Source organism: Triplophysa dalaica, chromosome 2 (genome assembly GCF_015846415.1).
Source record: "Triplophysa dalaica isolate WHDGS20190420 chromosome 2, ASM1584641v1, whole genome shotgun sequence".
NCBI lineage: Eukaryota > Metazoa > Chordata > Actinopteri > Cypriniformes > Nemacheilidae > Triplophysa > Triplophysa dalaica.
This window is the reverse complement of record NC_079543.1, coordinates 27,316,540-27,331,428: the sequence shown is the minus strand read 5'-3', so window position 1 is coordinate 27,331,428 and position 14,889 is coordinate 27,316,540. Positions and strand designations below refer to the sequence as shown.

Here is a 14,889-nt window from a genome sequence, read left to right as displayed (position 1 = left end):
ATGTGATAATGTGGATTTTTATCCATTTTCATGTGTCATGTCATGCCGTGCGTCAGAAATCGGTCACTTCCATACTATACTTTAGGTGACAATGAGTATGAAACTCGAGTAGTATGTCCGAAACCTCAGTATCGCAAAACAGTAGGCGAGAAATACCCGGATGGTCTACTACTACTGCCGAGATTCGTGAGTGTGCATCAGATGGACACTTCTCTATCCCTTGATGCCACGGGAGCTGAGCAATGGTCAAATTTCAAAAGATAATCAAATAAAAATAGCAGAAACCTTAAAGCACTGTGCCCTATTTTTACAGATTTTCTTAGTTTGAATATACTGTTTTAAAGGTCGATTGGTAGGTAATTCATTTAAATCAGACCAGCGATTCTGTCAGTCGTTCAGTCGTGTTAGATGACTTTATGTCACTGCTGAGGTTTGATTTTGTTGAACTTCAATAGACCCTAGACAGGAATGGCCACAATAGATCTAGAAATGCTGATTAAATTTGCAATTAAATTTGCAATGCTCCTTTCCGCGGCTGTATACAACACACAGAGACAAACATAAAACATGTACCTGGACTTCTGAATCAGCACTGACGGAGTGCAGCGGGAACCAGTGGTCTTTACCGTGGTATTTTTGCAGGTCTTCCTTCTTCACTGCTACTTTACCTGAAGAAAGAGACATCATAAATAATCTCGACGTGTGACTTGAAGCATTACTGAGCATCTATTACTGTTGTTTACAGCGGTTTAATAATCTTAAGGATTGCTACAAAAATCCTTTCATGAATGTAGTATCCCACAGCATCTGAAATTGTTTCTCAAAATATCTCTTTCATCTGTAAGCAGTCCTGTCATTACATTACGAGCTCATGATTTTACTGGGAAATTGTTGTTCGAAACTTCATCATAAACAGGGAGAATACGCTCCAATGTGGTAAGCAGCGTCGGACTTGCCAACTGCGTTGTGAGAGAGCTACAGACACATCTGCTCAACACATTGAGACCGCCTGATCAGTTCTGTTTCTTTTGGCTATAAAATAAACCGAGATCTGCCCACCCCTTAGCGGCACAGCCAATCAGCTTCCAGTCTACATAAGTGACAGCCAATTAAGGAGCAGGCTCCCGAGCTAATCTCATCAGCAGCCAGAGCAATGAACGGTGACAACTTGGAAAAGATATGACAGGAAATGCTAACATCTCGCAACATGTCAGAAGCATGTAACATCGTGTGACAACTAGTGACATAGATACTGTAAAAACAAAATTTTTAAAAAGGGGTGTTGCTCACCGATACTGGAGTCCCGCCTGAACACATCTCTGTCAAAGATGTAGAAAGACAGATGTCGGAAACTGCGCGGGATTTCACAATAGAAGTCTTCGCCGTAGAACGGGCTGTCACAAACAAAGAGAAAAGTTCACCTTCAAACACGCACCGGATCGCACAATCAAAAGGGATTTGGGTGTGAGGTTGTTTAACTGTTGCTCAATATGTCTTTTACAATATTCAAGGATATATCATAAAGTTTTGTAATGAAATTTACATTTATGCATTTGGCAGACGCTTTTATCCAAAGCGACTTACATTTAATTGTATTTCTCACTTTGTTTCTGACTATGTGCAATCCCCTGGGATTGAACCCATGACCCATGCATTGCTAGTGCCACGCTCTAACCACATGAAAGCTTGATTTATGATTTTGGGTTGTCTACTTTTATTAGAAATTAATTTTTGTCTTACCATAAAGACTTCTCCATGGTTTTGGTTCTGAAAACCTCCTCCTGGTCCAAGTTCACTGTGCAGTAACAATCCCTCATTTTATTGGGACCCGGATAGGGAGGAATGTTCTTGGCCTCACCTGCACAGAGAGAAATTCCATTATAGACATGATTGTTTATAAAGCTGATGATTCATATGTGTTCTTTGTCATGTTTCACGTTTGTGTGTACAGGAATAAAAGCGCTCGAACACACAAAGTGAGCCTTGTGGGTATTCATAAATCATCTCAACACACTGCGTCAAAACCACACCACTTGAACATGCCATGTTAGCATGATACTGCCGTGATCACTTATCAATATCCACTCTTAAATCTTCCAAATAAAAACGCCAGGTATTGTCACCTGGTCTTCACACAGGGATGTCTGAAGTGCATAATGAACTCTAAGCTTAATGTAAGTATACTACAGTATTTAACAAAGGTTTATCATTTCACTCTAGCTAATATTACAAAACAGTACAGTATGCATTCATAAATGGTATTGATCTAATATAAGAGGGAGAACATACAGTAATACTGTTAAATGAAGTACTAAAATTTAGGGGTATAATCATATATCAAAATGGATTTATGCATCGCTAACATTTCTAACGATACAATGCATCGATGCCTCACGTAAAATATCGAAAAAGAGGTAACTATATTTTGAAACGCGCATAACGTTCTTCTAAAGTTTTTTTTGTTAGTTTGTTGTTGTAAATGTCCCATTTAATCAAGATTAATTAAACCTTTGTTAATTATTAAAAATGTAACTACAACTTTAATCTAGGCAAGAAATATCGAAATAGCGCTAAATTAACGGAATTGTGTCGGAGCTGATAGCCTAGTGGGCAGTGCTCCGACATGTGCCGCGGTTGCGCATCGTGCGACCAGAGTTCGATTCCCGTCTCGTGAACCCACCCCCTTCTCTCTCCCACTTCGCTTCCAGTCCTCTCTACAACTGAGCCTTACACTTAAAGGGAAAATGCCCTTAATCGTAACGAATCGTAACAGTTTCGCAGAAATTTCAGAAGCATTGGTGAATAACGTATCGTTGGTAGATAAAACTCAATATAGTATTGTATAATGATCAACAAATCCGATTTACACCCCTAACTACAATTGACAACAGTTTACTACAGTAAAGTTTCACTAAGATTATTATATGCATTGGGATATAGACGCAAGCGCTGGCCCGAAGTTATCTTAAGATCATTGTGCAATTCAACAATTTAAAATCAATGTAAAATAATAAAATTACAGTGAAAGATAAATAACATTAATAAAAGTTATTTCTTTTTAATACAAGATCATGCCAGTATAAGTCTTTTTAGAGATATGCATTAGTTTAAATTACTGTACGTGTACTGAGTTCTTTTATCCAGACAATTTGAATTGAATTTTAGTGCTGCAACGGCAGTTACTCCGTTAAATGCTTACACACACATAAACCAGCTGATATAAATAGATTTTTGGCCTAAAGGTCTGGTCTGGATTCAGTTAAGTGTACGCTCAGACACGCTCGCTGAGAACAGAACAATAGAGAGCAATATTCTCCAGCCGTGGAGGGGCAGGGTGGGTTCAGCTCAAAAATCTGTGTGTGGGATCTGCAGCCCTGACACACAGATTACACGCATGTGTGACAACACACAGCACAGAGAAGAAGAATCTGTTAACACACGCACCCGAGCAGACACACAGCTGTAGCCCTGCAGCAGGAAGTTAGGGTGTGTTGTGGTGTGTTCGTTTCCTCAAAATGAACTGGTGTCCGGTTACACACCCTACAGAAGCGATTCTAACCGCCAAACACACCCATCTCACACCCCAACTTACATTTCGACAGGCGTTCGACCTCAGGCCACAAAACTCGGCACAATGCGCTGATTTCGAGCGCACGTGTCATTCAAAACGCTATTGTTCCTGCTCTATTGAAAAAGTGTTTTGTGTTGAATGACTAATAGAAAGCACAGAACACTGAGAGATATGACCACACAAAATAACACAATGCAACTGCACACGCATGCAATATAGTAAGGGTGATGAGGATGGTGTGATTAAAAAGTGTTGAGGTATGGCCTGCATCTGATGTGGTCAGGTGTTGATGTGGCCAATCCATGAATGACATTCCAGATGTGGAGGAATCTAAATTTCCTGTCTAACTAGATTACAGCTTGCATGTCACTCTGGAGATCAGGGCATTGTGCGATTACGGGAGCTTTGTGTGTTGTCACAGTACAGCACCGGAGGAAGTGCTCATGGGAATGATGAGTGACCTCGCAATGATTCAGTTGAGACATTTAAGTCAAGCATCACTATTTAAGGGATACTTCACCCAAAAATGAAAATGGGATCATCATTTACTAACCTTCGACTTGTTCCAAATCTGTATAAATGTCTTTGTTCTGATGAACACAGAGAAAGATATTTGGAAGAACGCTTATAAACGGACTTTTCATCGAAGGCGAGTAAATGATGACTGAATTTAAATTTTTGGATTATCAGTGCTGATAATCAAACTCAAACTCCCTGAGTGTGCAATCGCATGGTTCCTCATATCCACAAATGGTCCTCAGATCAACAAGATCAGACTTACACCTCACATTTCCTTCAGAAAATCCACAAAGACCAACATACACAAACCACTATAGCCAGACGCAACAAGTCCTCATGCCACAGGAAAACAGCAAAACAGGAAGTGTTGCCAGCTTCTGTTTCCCCAAATGACAGAAAGATAATAACCAGCGACTCATTTTCATGTCATACTTTACCACGTTTTTCCTACTGACTCATAACATGTTTGTGTTATTGTTTGCTGTCAGTGATATTATTGGTGGTAGTAGCTGCAGCCATTGTGTATATAATTGTTTCCAATGTTTGTGTTTACACAACGTTGTTCTGGGAAGTTGTGTATGAGGTGTTGAGCAGTTTGGCATTCTTTTATCGCTGTCATTTCCCAGCATACAGAGGAGGCATTGTATCATGTCGACAGTTGATATTTCATGCATAATTGTGATACAAATTAGCATTTTTTCTGTGATTCTTTGACAACACAAATCAAAAAGTAAATTTAGTGGTACATAGGGCATTGTTGTGGAACATGACATGAACATGTGTGCGCTCATCATGTCAAATGGTTTGACTGCTCCAGAAACGACTTCCTGTTTATAGGGTCTCAGCAGACAGTGTAAACGAAAGTGAAAACTTGTTTTTAGCTATAGACTTTCTGAAGAAATCAAAGAAAATGTCCTCATACCAAACTCAACATCACTATGCAATGCTGTTGCTAAGGTGTTGAGGCTGGTTGCTAGGGCATTGTTAGGTGATTGCTAGGGAAAAGTGGATAGCGGTTTACTGTGCCAGTCAAAAGAGTGAAAGATTTGAATTTGCGTTCACAGACATAGTTTGCTCATCTGCTATACGTCTCGGAGATGTCTGCTTTCAGATGTGACATATAAACATCTTACAGATGTCTTGTAGATGTCTGATTTAGATTATGTCTGATTTAGAGTAGACCTCCAGATCTTTAGCATACGTATTACAGACGTCCATGTGCTAGCTGGGTTACTGATATGCTTAAAACTGTGAACGCATAAAATACAGTGAAGTGCATGAAACACAAACACACAAATATAGAAAAAAAACACACTGAGAAGAGTAAAAGTCAGCCACAGGAAATGAGGTCAGAGCACCCCAAGAGAGCGAGCAAGAATGAACAAATAAACCGATGCGAAAGTGAGGTGATGTGTTGATAAAAAGAGTGAAGGGATGATGGGAAGAGAAGATAACAATCAACACCCTAGCAACCACCTAGAACATTTTAGATAAGGCAACAATATAAAGCAACAAGACAGCAATGAACAAGCAACCAACCACAATACCCTAGAAAGCAGAACAGACACACACACTAAGCTGGTCTGACGGACAGACAGTGACCCAAACCAGCGAAAGAGAGAGGCGACATGAGAAAGCTGCCACAGGAAATGACATAACACAAATGGAATTCTGGCTGCATCCAAGAATTAGTTTAAAGGCTAAACATGAGAGGGAGAAAAAGAGGGAGGGAGAGAAAGAGGCCATGGCACACATGACAGCATGCTGGACGGATACAGAACCGTAAATTTGATGATGCTAACTGCTCTGGCAAGTTTAATAGAGTCTAAGTAAAAGGCAAATTAAACGCTGACGTTAATGCGATCATAACAAACAGGGATGGACACAAGAGGCATTGTCCCAGTCTGTTCCACTAGGACTGCTGGATCTTTCTAAACATTAATTTATATTTAGGCATAAAGCAGATGTTATGATCCAAAGCTACTTGCATAAATAAGCAAAAAATAAAGAAATAAAGGGATTTATTTATAGATAACTTCGCACAATAAACCAAGACACGTTCACAGCAAGCGGGAACCTTTCGATCTCTCTCGTGAAGCCAACACGGATGTGAATTAAACTGCAATTCATCAACTTGCCGCTTGCGACAGAACCTCATCGAGCAACATATTAAAAGTACCAATTTTACAGCAGAAAAAGACAAGTTTACAGCCTGGTCCCCAAAAAAGTCTGTCTATGTAGGTAATTTTTTTTTTATAACTCACCTGTTTAACTCATATTTAGCCTTAAAATTGAGTGACAAGCGGTTTAAGCCAATCAGGCGCCTCAGCTCCAACCACGACCCGCCTCCCATTTTCGATTATCTGGGAGTGACTAAGTAGGCGACGGCCGGCTCCGCCCAATTTAAGCTTCAAAACAGCTCATCAGAAAACCTACGGGTGCGGTCAAGGACACTACATCCATATTTTATACAGTATATGGTTCAGAGGCACTCAAGACTCATCTCGGGTGCTCGGGTGTAATATGTACCTGATCGACCGAGTGTTTATATCAACACCAGATGTCTATCTGTCAATTTTCCCCGAAGGCCAAATTCTCAAGTAAAACTTGACATTCACGCCATTGAGATTCCTCACTGAACTACCGTCAACAAACCAGCAGAACAAAACAGGAAGTGGGTCTGAAGTTTCAAATGGCATTTCCTTCGCACGCTGAGGGTGAAACCAAACCAAACGAGTATGATCACGAGGCCACTAGCAGACACAGGGAATGCCTGGTTATAGTGTGGTCAAAAGTCCTGGTACTTCGGGTCCAAGTCGGTACCACGTACCGGATCAACTCGGTACTGATGTGCTGTCCGACATGTTGTCAGTCTGAAACTTTTCAATAACGAGAGTTTTGTGGTGAATGGAGAAAACATCCAAATTTATTTGAAAGAGTTCAAGTGGTAAGTTTCAATTTCTGTTAGCGGTTGCATTATGAACACTGTAGCATAGGTTAAGTTGAAGGTTATACTAAAATAAACGTCCCTGTTTGCGTGTAAATAGAGGGTATGCATTGACGCCCTGGGACACGCTCACCTGGGTGGCAAAATACCCAGCAAAATGGCTGAAGAGAAAAGTAAAAACAAACCAACCAGGACTGAAACATGCAATTATTTGCTGAAATAACAAGATCCTTACGAAATCCCTACGACTTACAAAGGAGTCCGGTGTTCCTGGTCACTGAAATGTTGCTCGGAATTGTGTTTCCTGATATTTTTAGCAGTCATTTTGCACTACGGCATGCTCACGTGGTAAAGTGACGACACGTCAATACCCTCTATTTGTTAGCGCCAATGCTATTCCAGTCAAGTGACCATTTAATGCTTTTTGTTAACTGTAATGGGGTAAAATAAATGGGAGGACATGGTGGAGTTTACAGTACTTATAAATCCGAAACTATGTGCTAGAAAACAATAGATGTATGACGAGCAATGTGTATGTTGTTGCTTGTAAATATCATTAAGTCATTAATTATCAAGTCATTAAATATATTCTTGGATAAATAACTCTATTAGGTTCAAAAAGCTAAATTTTAAATTAAGAAAAGTTTATTATTTTAATATACGGTTACCTTAATCCAAGTAATCTTGTGTAAATGCAGTATAAAAACTGATGTTTGCTTCAATGTTGCATAGGCATGCACGTTCAGTCCGGTGTGTTACTAAAGTTTTTTCAATTTGTCTTTTACAGAAGCAAACGGAGGAGGATGTTCAGTCAGCATGAAAGACCCCAGTGAGCACACATCAATTAACTTGGCATTGCTTTTTATACATTTATAAAATATAAAATTGTGTTTCAATTAGCATGTACTGGTGTTTTGCTTTGGTTTATAATCTGGATATAGATGTCTTACCTCAGCAATGCCTTTAGAGACAGACAGGAGGTTAAGAGAGATGTGCGTGTACCAAATACGTTCATCAGACCACAGACTTCATTGCAATACAGATGGTTCCCCCCTAAGCTCAACTGAGCTCAACTGTGCAGGACCTATCTTTTACAATCATTTCACTATGGATGATAGATTACAGTTTCGTTACTAAAATGATGCTTTTTATAAACAATTTGTTATGTATGAATTCAGCTGCATTTCGCTCCTTCATTTTACCCTCATTCGAACCAATTTACAGCATCTCTTCTAAGACAGGACACTTTATCACACTGAATGCCATACACAATACCAGGTAGAAGCATCCCCCATCAACTACCAACCGGTTAATTCCAAGGAGGATTTTCCTGGAAAACTGCACTGGGAATTTACCGTCTGTGACATTACTTCCTCTATGAGATAAGCATTATAGAGGAAGACGTCTGTGTCATGAGAGGTCATGTCACATCCTCAGTAGAAGTAAGAAACTTTCGGCCTGCTGTCAGAAGTGGAAAAGAAACCTCAAAACATAACCCTTGACCTTCTTCAAACAAGCCCAGAGACTCAATGGAAGAACGTCCTGAAAAACCAGAGAGCCCACCTCAGCTTGTTTCTTCCTCTCAGACCCTCTGCTTGACACACGACCATACTTCTGCTCAATACTACACAAACCAGACTCTCTCTCTCTCTCTCTTTCTCTCTCTCTCCAAAATAAACACTTTCTCACACCCACTCACACCTTCTCTCCATCACACACAAAGCAAATCGAAAGATCAAAATAGGCGCTACAGATGCGGAGCATCATTGAATAATAGATTACAAAACTTGTTTTTCTAAAGTACACTAGCCTAAAATAACACTTAAATACCTGTATTTGTGACTTTTTTTCTACATATGTATTATTTATAATGTATTTCATTAAGTTAACAATAAGCAATAGCCTGTGTGGCTTGATAAATGCTAGCTGGAATGGCAAGTTTCTTTAGTGGAAAGAATTTTTAGTTCTGATTAAAGATTATGAAGACAACCATTTCTATTCATTACAAATCGTTTTACAATAAGACCAAAGTAAACAGATGCCATTCTGAGGTCATGTTGACTTTCCAAGGTTACTAAAAACAGAACGGTCATGCCAGTCTGATCATGGCACTTAAAGTTGGCTTCCATCTGGTCTGCATTCAGCCTGCTACTTCCCAGGAATATGGAAAACACAAGCAGTGTTCCAGATCAGTCAAATCAGGAAGTGATTTGGAGCAACTTCCTGTTTCCTCTTCGCTCCCCCTATCAGAAGGTCCTGACTTTTAAAAGCCAGACACTGTTTCCTCTAGACGTGTGCTCCGAAAGGAAGCTCAGGAGAAAACTCCATTTATGTAGCCGAACAAGCTGGAAGCCTCCACTTCCTAGTGGAAAGGACAACACATGAGCCTCATATTGGTCTACTGACCGTGACATCATTGGTCAGGGCAAACATGTATTTACTAGTACAAAAACTTTTTTATGTTCACGCCCCCCCTGTAAACCCATTTAAAGAACTGGTGCCCCCCTCCCATACTGTACATTGAGGAATGGATAGATAAGATAATGTGTAAAATATGTTAGATATAGTTTATATATATTTTTAAAATAAAATGTAAAATAGCTCTATACATGCATCACAGAAATGAATGGTTTCCATTAAAAAAACATTGTGAACAATTTGTTTTCCAAAATAGTTGTGTTTTGGACATTATTCCAAAAGGATTTATCTGCCAGATCCCGAGAGCCGTGCACGTTTCATTGATTTTGACGTGAGCGGGTTTTTAATATAGACACATAGTGGTGTCATTTTCCTGTCAAAAATAACGCTTTACATCTTTAATAACTGTCCACAGCTATGAACTCGCAATCGAGTTCCAAAGGTCTGGGTTTCGGGGAACCATCACGCCCCACCTGCAGTACTTCTGTGCCCCCCTGGTTGAGAACCAGGGACTTCAATAATGTCAATTACTCAAACGATTTTAGGTTTCAACCCACAAAAACACATATTTCAGAACTGATGGAAAAAACATAGAAACATTTACTATTTTTAAAACAAAAATTGTGGTATGAATTTTTAATGACTTATGATGTTGTACATGTAGCACGTCTTTGAAGCACGTCTTCCATGCTAGTGGGAAGCTTTATATAAGGATAGCAAATTATTTTAAGGGATAGTTCATCCAAAAATCAATTCATCATTTCCTAGTCTCAAGTCTACTTTATTTATAGAGCCCTTTCCACTACAAAGTAGACCAAAGGACTGTTCAACCACAACAGAATAAGAAAATGAGTACAAGCTCAAACATGACAGAAAACAAGAAATATTAAAACAATTCATCTTACAAAAATCAACAATTAAAAGCAGTAGAAATTATTTACTAGCCCTACTGTCATTTCAAACCTGTATTCCAAATCTGACTTTCTTTTGCAAAACACAAAAGAAAATATTTTGAAAAACATTGGTAACCAAACAACACTGGCCCCCAATAAATGAAGCTGTATAGCCACAAAACCTTTGAGACATTTCTCATAATATCTTTCTTTGTGTTCCAAAAACAATTTCACTTACTGTACCCACCCAGTCTAGTATCCTATCGAGTAGATCAAAATGCAAAGCTGTCATTTTATAAGCACAGATCATAAAGTAACAGTTGACATCCACTATATTTGTCCAACCAGCTGGACTGAAGTCTTTCTCTACATGTGTGATGATACCCATAACAGAAAGAATTTACTCAAAGATCATGTTTATTTCTTCTCGCTGTCTGATGACCCGTTGAGGAAGATACAGCAACAACTACTTCTTCAAAACATGCAATTCTGTGACATGCAGGTGGAGCAATCAGGGATAAATATACAAACCAGCCGCAGAGGGACATTATTTGATGTTAGGAAACAAACAAATCAGGATCAGCAACTTTTTTTGAAATGTGGAAAATCGTTTAGTACCACATTACTATGTTACATACTAACATAAAAACAAACAACAACTCTGTTTACATCAAACTTTTACCATGCCAACTATAGACCGCTTCATAGGTCGCACGCACGCCTGACCCCCAGTTAACTTCCTGTTTGAGGTTTGGCTAGTGTCTAATACTAATACCAGTGTCTAATAACATTTATTTTTTATTAAATGTATGTTCATATTAATTATTACTATTATTTCATTGTTTAATAATTGTATCAAATAAACGATTTGTTGAATGGGTCCTGCAGTTTGGTCACTATTAAAGAAACCGTATGGTACATTGACATCTTGCGGTTGAGATTGGTATTGGAGTATAAATTCTAAATATTGGAAAGACAAGTTTAGCCAAGTGACGGTTCTTCCTGGTTTTTCTTAATTGTTATCAGAAATAATCTACAGGCACCCTAAATTGCCCAAAGTTAACTTTAAATCCGTGCTTGGTTGCAATATAACAATTTATTTCATATTTCATTTATATTCATATGATTTTATTTGAATACTTTATTGCATATTAGTTTTATTCAATTACATTTAAACACTTTAACAGTTAGTGATTCTTTGCGGCGGTCTACCAGTAGTTACGTTTGGGCCACTTAATGTTTGTTTATTTTGTTGCTGCTGAAACCATCTAGTAAAGATAGTTATAACATATTGTAATGAGTCAGTGACATTGGAAATTAAATACAAATATAAACATAAAACAGTCAACGAACAAAAAACGTATTTTACTGTACTCTAGTAAACATGGCTTTACATGGCTTGGCAACATACGCTCCTGCATCGGTAGCATGTTTACTCTGTGGCGTATAAAGATTAAAAGTGGAGAGCTGCATGTGTGTTCTGCTCTAATCTGAGTCCTCAATGACAACAACTGACCCAATACACAAACACTTATACCCAAACAAACTGACACACAAATGGAGTGATTTCATGTTATAATCCCGAATAGATATTTGGAATAATACAAGAGAACAAAATAACATCACATAAACACAAATGATTAGAAATAAACTAACAGAAACGTCATTTTCATGGTTTCGTATGGACACTTACAAAGACAAAATCATGCTATTCTGTAATGTGCCTTGGAGTATTACGTAAACATCATGGCATGTGATTATTTTGGGAAATGACCATGGTATAAGACACATGCAATATTATCCAACACCTTGGTGTACCATGCAAACACCATCATATGTGAATACGTGTATTCCTTACTGCAGTATTTCTGTATGTTATCATTGTTGTACTATTGGTTCAGAGAGGTAGAAATGATTTGACAATAGAAATTCATCCACGCCAATGCCAAAGAAACACTGCAATCGAGCATCAATAATGTTTGCATTTGTCAACCGTACTAGCAATGACACTCGCTTGGTAAAGCACAGGCACCGCTTTTCAGTCGGAAAGTATGATTCCATGAGTAAGTGTTATTTGCAGAAATGATTTAAGGTCATTTGTTGCCTGTATAACTGATTTCAGATGCTGAACAGCCAGAAATAACAACAACATCATTTATGAGTCCGGGGCTGAAAACATTAGCAGCTGGAGTCAAACACACATCTGTCTAACCATCACTTCATTTAATATTCGCTATACGTGCGTACGGATGGGAAAAAACACGTTTCGTATTTAAACGTAGATATACATTCACACAAAGCTCGAGTGAAAGTGTTTTCTTACATCTGGATGTGCCGCTATTTCAATCATGACCACAAACTAACGCAACACAGCTGCTGCTGCGGTGTCATTCATCAAATATATCTAAATATTTTTTTGTTTTATGTGAACGCGAAAAACGCTTATTGCATTCCTGCACATATCTAATATGAATAATAAGATGCACATTATCACATTCAGGCGTTTGCGGTGTCATTAAATGCACAAATTCTCACAATGGAGCGAGCGCGTGCGGATTCCAGTCAGAATGCGAAAAGCGCTCGTGCGCAGTAAGCACTCGTCCTCGCGCGTAGCCCCAGTACTCACCGATTTTAATTTTGACGCTCTGGAAGACCCGCAGTCCTTCCTCCTCGACCGCCATGCTCGAGCTCTCCGGTGTTGTTTTAGCTCACTCTCCACCGCCGTAAGCGGTCTCGCTCTCCACAGTACCGCGCGCACTCGGTGACTCACCGGACTGAGCTAGAGCGCACTGTTCAGATGAGAACGCTTCTCGAAGGGGAGGAGCATAACGGATCTTCTAGCGCGGTGATTGGATAGTATGGCAAAGAGGCGGGGTCGGTCTCTCTGATTCCGTTCACATCTAGAAGATAAACACTACATAAAAGGAGACCGTTTTTACTTTATAATTCATTGTTATTCATTAATTATTTATAGAATTAAGTGCTACAAATTACTTCGAGGGTCTTGGCCACATGATTGATAATAAAAAAAATCACTTTTCACTTTTAACAGCAGCAAAAGTATTTTATGGATCAGAATAAAAAAACAATGCAATAAACCATTTAAAACAAACAAGACTTTTCAATTCACTGGGTTGTTAACAATCATTGACATGTCATCTGCATTGTAAAGAGAGAGAAATATTAACCTGTGAAAAAAGACATCTTGCCATACATACATCCATTTAAGTAGCAAACTGCACTTTTGTCCTTCACTGTATCCTGGGGCTCATATGTAAAGGAAACAAAACACAAAGTGATGTTTTAATGACCCTGAACCTTCAACGGTGGCTTTATCATGTGAAAAATTGTTCAACTTAAACTCATTGAACCGTTTCCTTCATTTCTGCTGCGTACTTCATCGTGGGGTTTTTATCAGCAGTTGTGAGGAAGGTCTTCAGATCAGACTATTGTTACCATTAGCCACGCTGGCAATAATTGGTGCCTGACTCTTTTAATATAGCACCGAAGCTAATTACACTCCAGGAATCCTTCACGTCAGCATCAAAGTCACTGTGAGGCCAATTTGCATGGCTACATTTAATACTTTTCTGAAGCGTTATAATGACGCATATACAAAACAGAATAAGCCAAACAATGCTTTCTGACAGATACCAGCCACATGCAAATTCAAAGCGTAGACTGTGACTTGATGGGATGTTTACAGAAACAAAGGGCCAGCTAGGGTAATGTGACCAATATAACGTCTATTTGAAGGTTTTTTAGTAAGAAAAGCAGTGACTACACCCTGTGGTAGACCACTAGGAGCTTGTATATTGTATGTATAGTGTTTGTCGAAGCCAAAGTTCTTCTGTGATGAAACATTCACTTCTCTCAACATACTCTCAGAAGAATGAACATGAAAAAATGACTCTTTGACACCGATGATGTGTTGAATTCGATTACTATTGCTTATCTCAAAGCTCTTTTGTACAATACGTATAATAAAAAGTGCTTTTGAATTAGGTATATATGAGGCTATATTTAATCATACCTCACGTTGACATCATAAGCAGGTTTTCTCTCCCTGACAGGACCTGGTTCGAAATACGAACTCCACACAGACTCCATCACATAGAAATACAGACCCCTTTGAAACACTGTTAAAAATATAGAATTACATAGATTTTCTATGGGAAACTGTCATAATTTAGAATTTTTGACTGCTGAATTTACTGAATTTAATCAGTTCCAGATTATTCCTTGTAAAAATAATTGTTATATATAGTGTTTGTTGAATAAAGAAAAACAGTGGGATCTTGATGTGTAAATTGTTAGATTTCTGGTGTCTGTTGGTGGTGTACAGCCGCTGTATGTTGTTTACACAGTTGGGACACCATAAAGATGTACTGAACGTTTCACATGTATATTTTATTATATACAAATCAGTGTTCAGGACAATAACTGTATTATATGACCTACGTGTCATTCAGTATGTAGGCCTATTTTAGTGTTTGTTTATTTGATATTGTGTATAAAAAACAGGTGGACACATCATGTTC

At 38.6% G+C, this 14,889-nt stretch overlaps 1 protein-coding gene across 1 annotated transcript in view; it reads right to left on the bottom strand.

The window, feature by feature from the left end:
• rasa3 (RAS p21 protein activator 3) overlaps positions 1-13,130 on the bottom strand; it is a 30,535-nt gene extending 17,405 nt beyond the window's left edge. The window contains exons 1-4 of the mRNA XM_056739067.1: positions 12,975-13,130; positions 1,741-1,858; positions 1,291-1,394; positions 574-668 (exon numbers count right to left, since the gene is read on the bottom strand). Of these exons, the coding sequence (XP_056595045.1) occupies positions 574-668; positions 1,291-1,394; positions 1,741-1,858; positions 12,975-13,029 (372 nt within the window). The 5' untranslated portion in view covers positions 13,030-13,130. The remainder of the gene's footprint in view (positions 1-573; positions 669-1,290; positions 1,395-1,740; positions 1,859-12,974) is intronic.
• Positions 13,131-14,889: the final 1,759 nt, after the last annotated feature.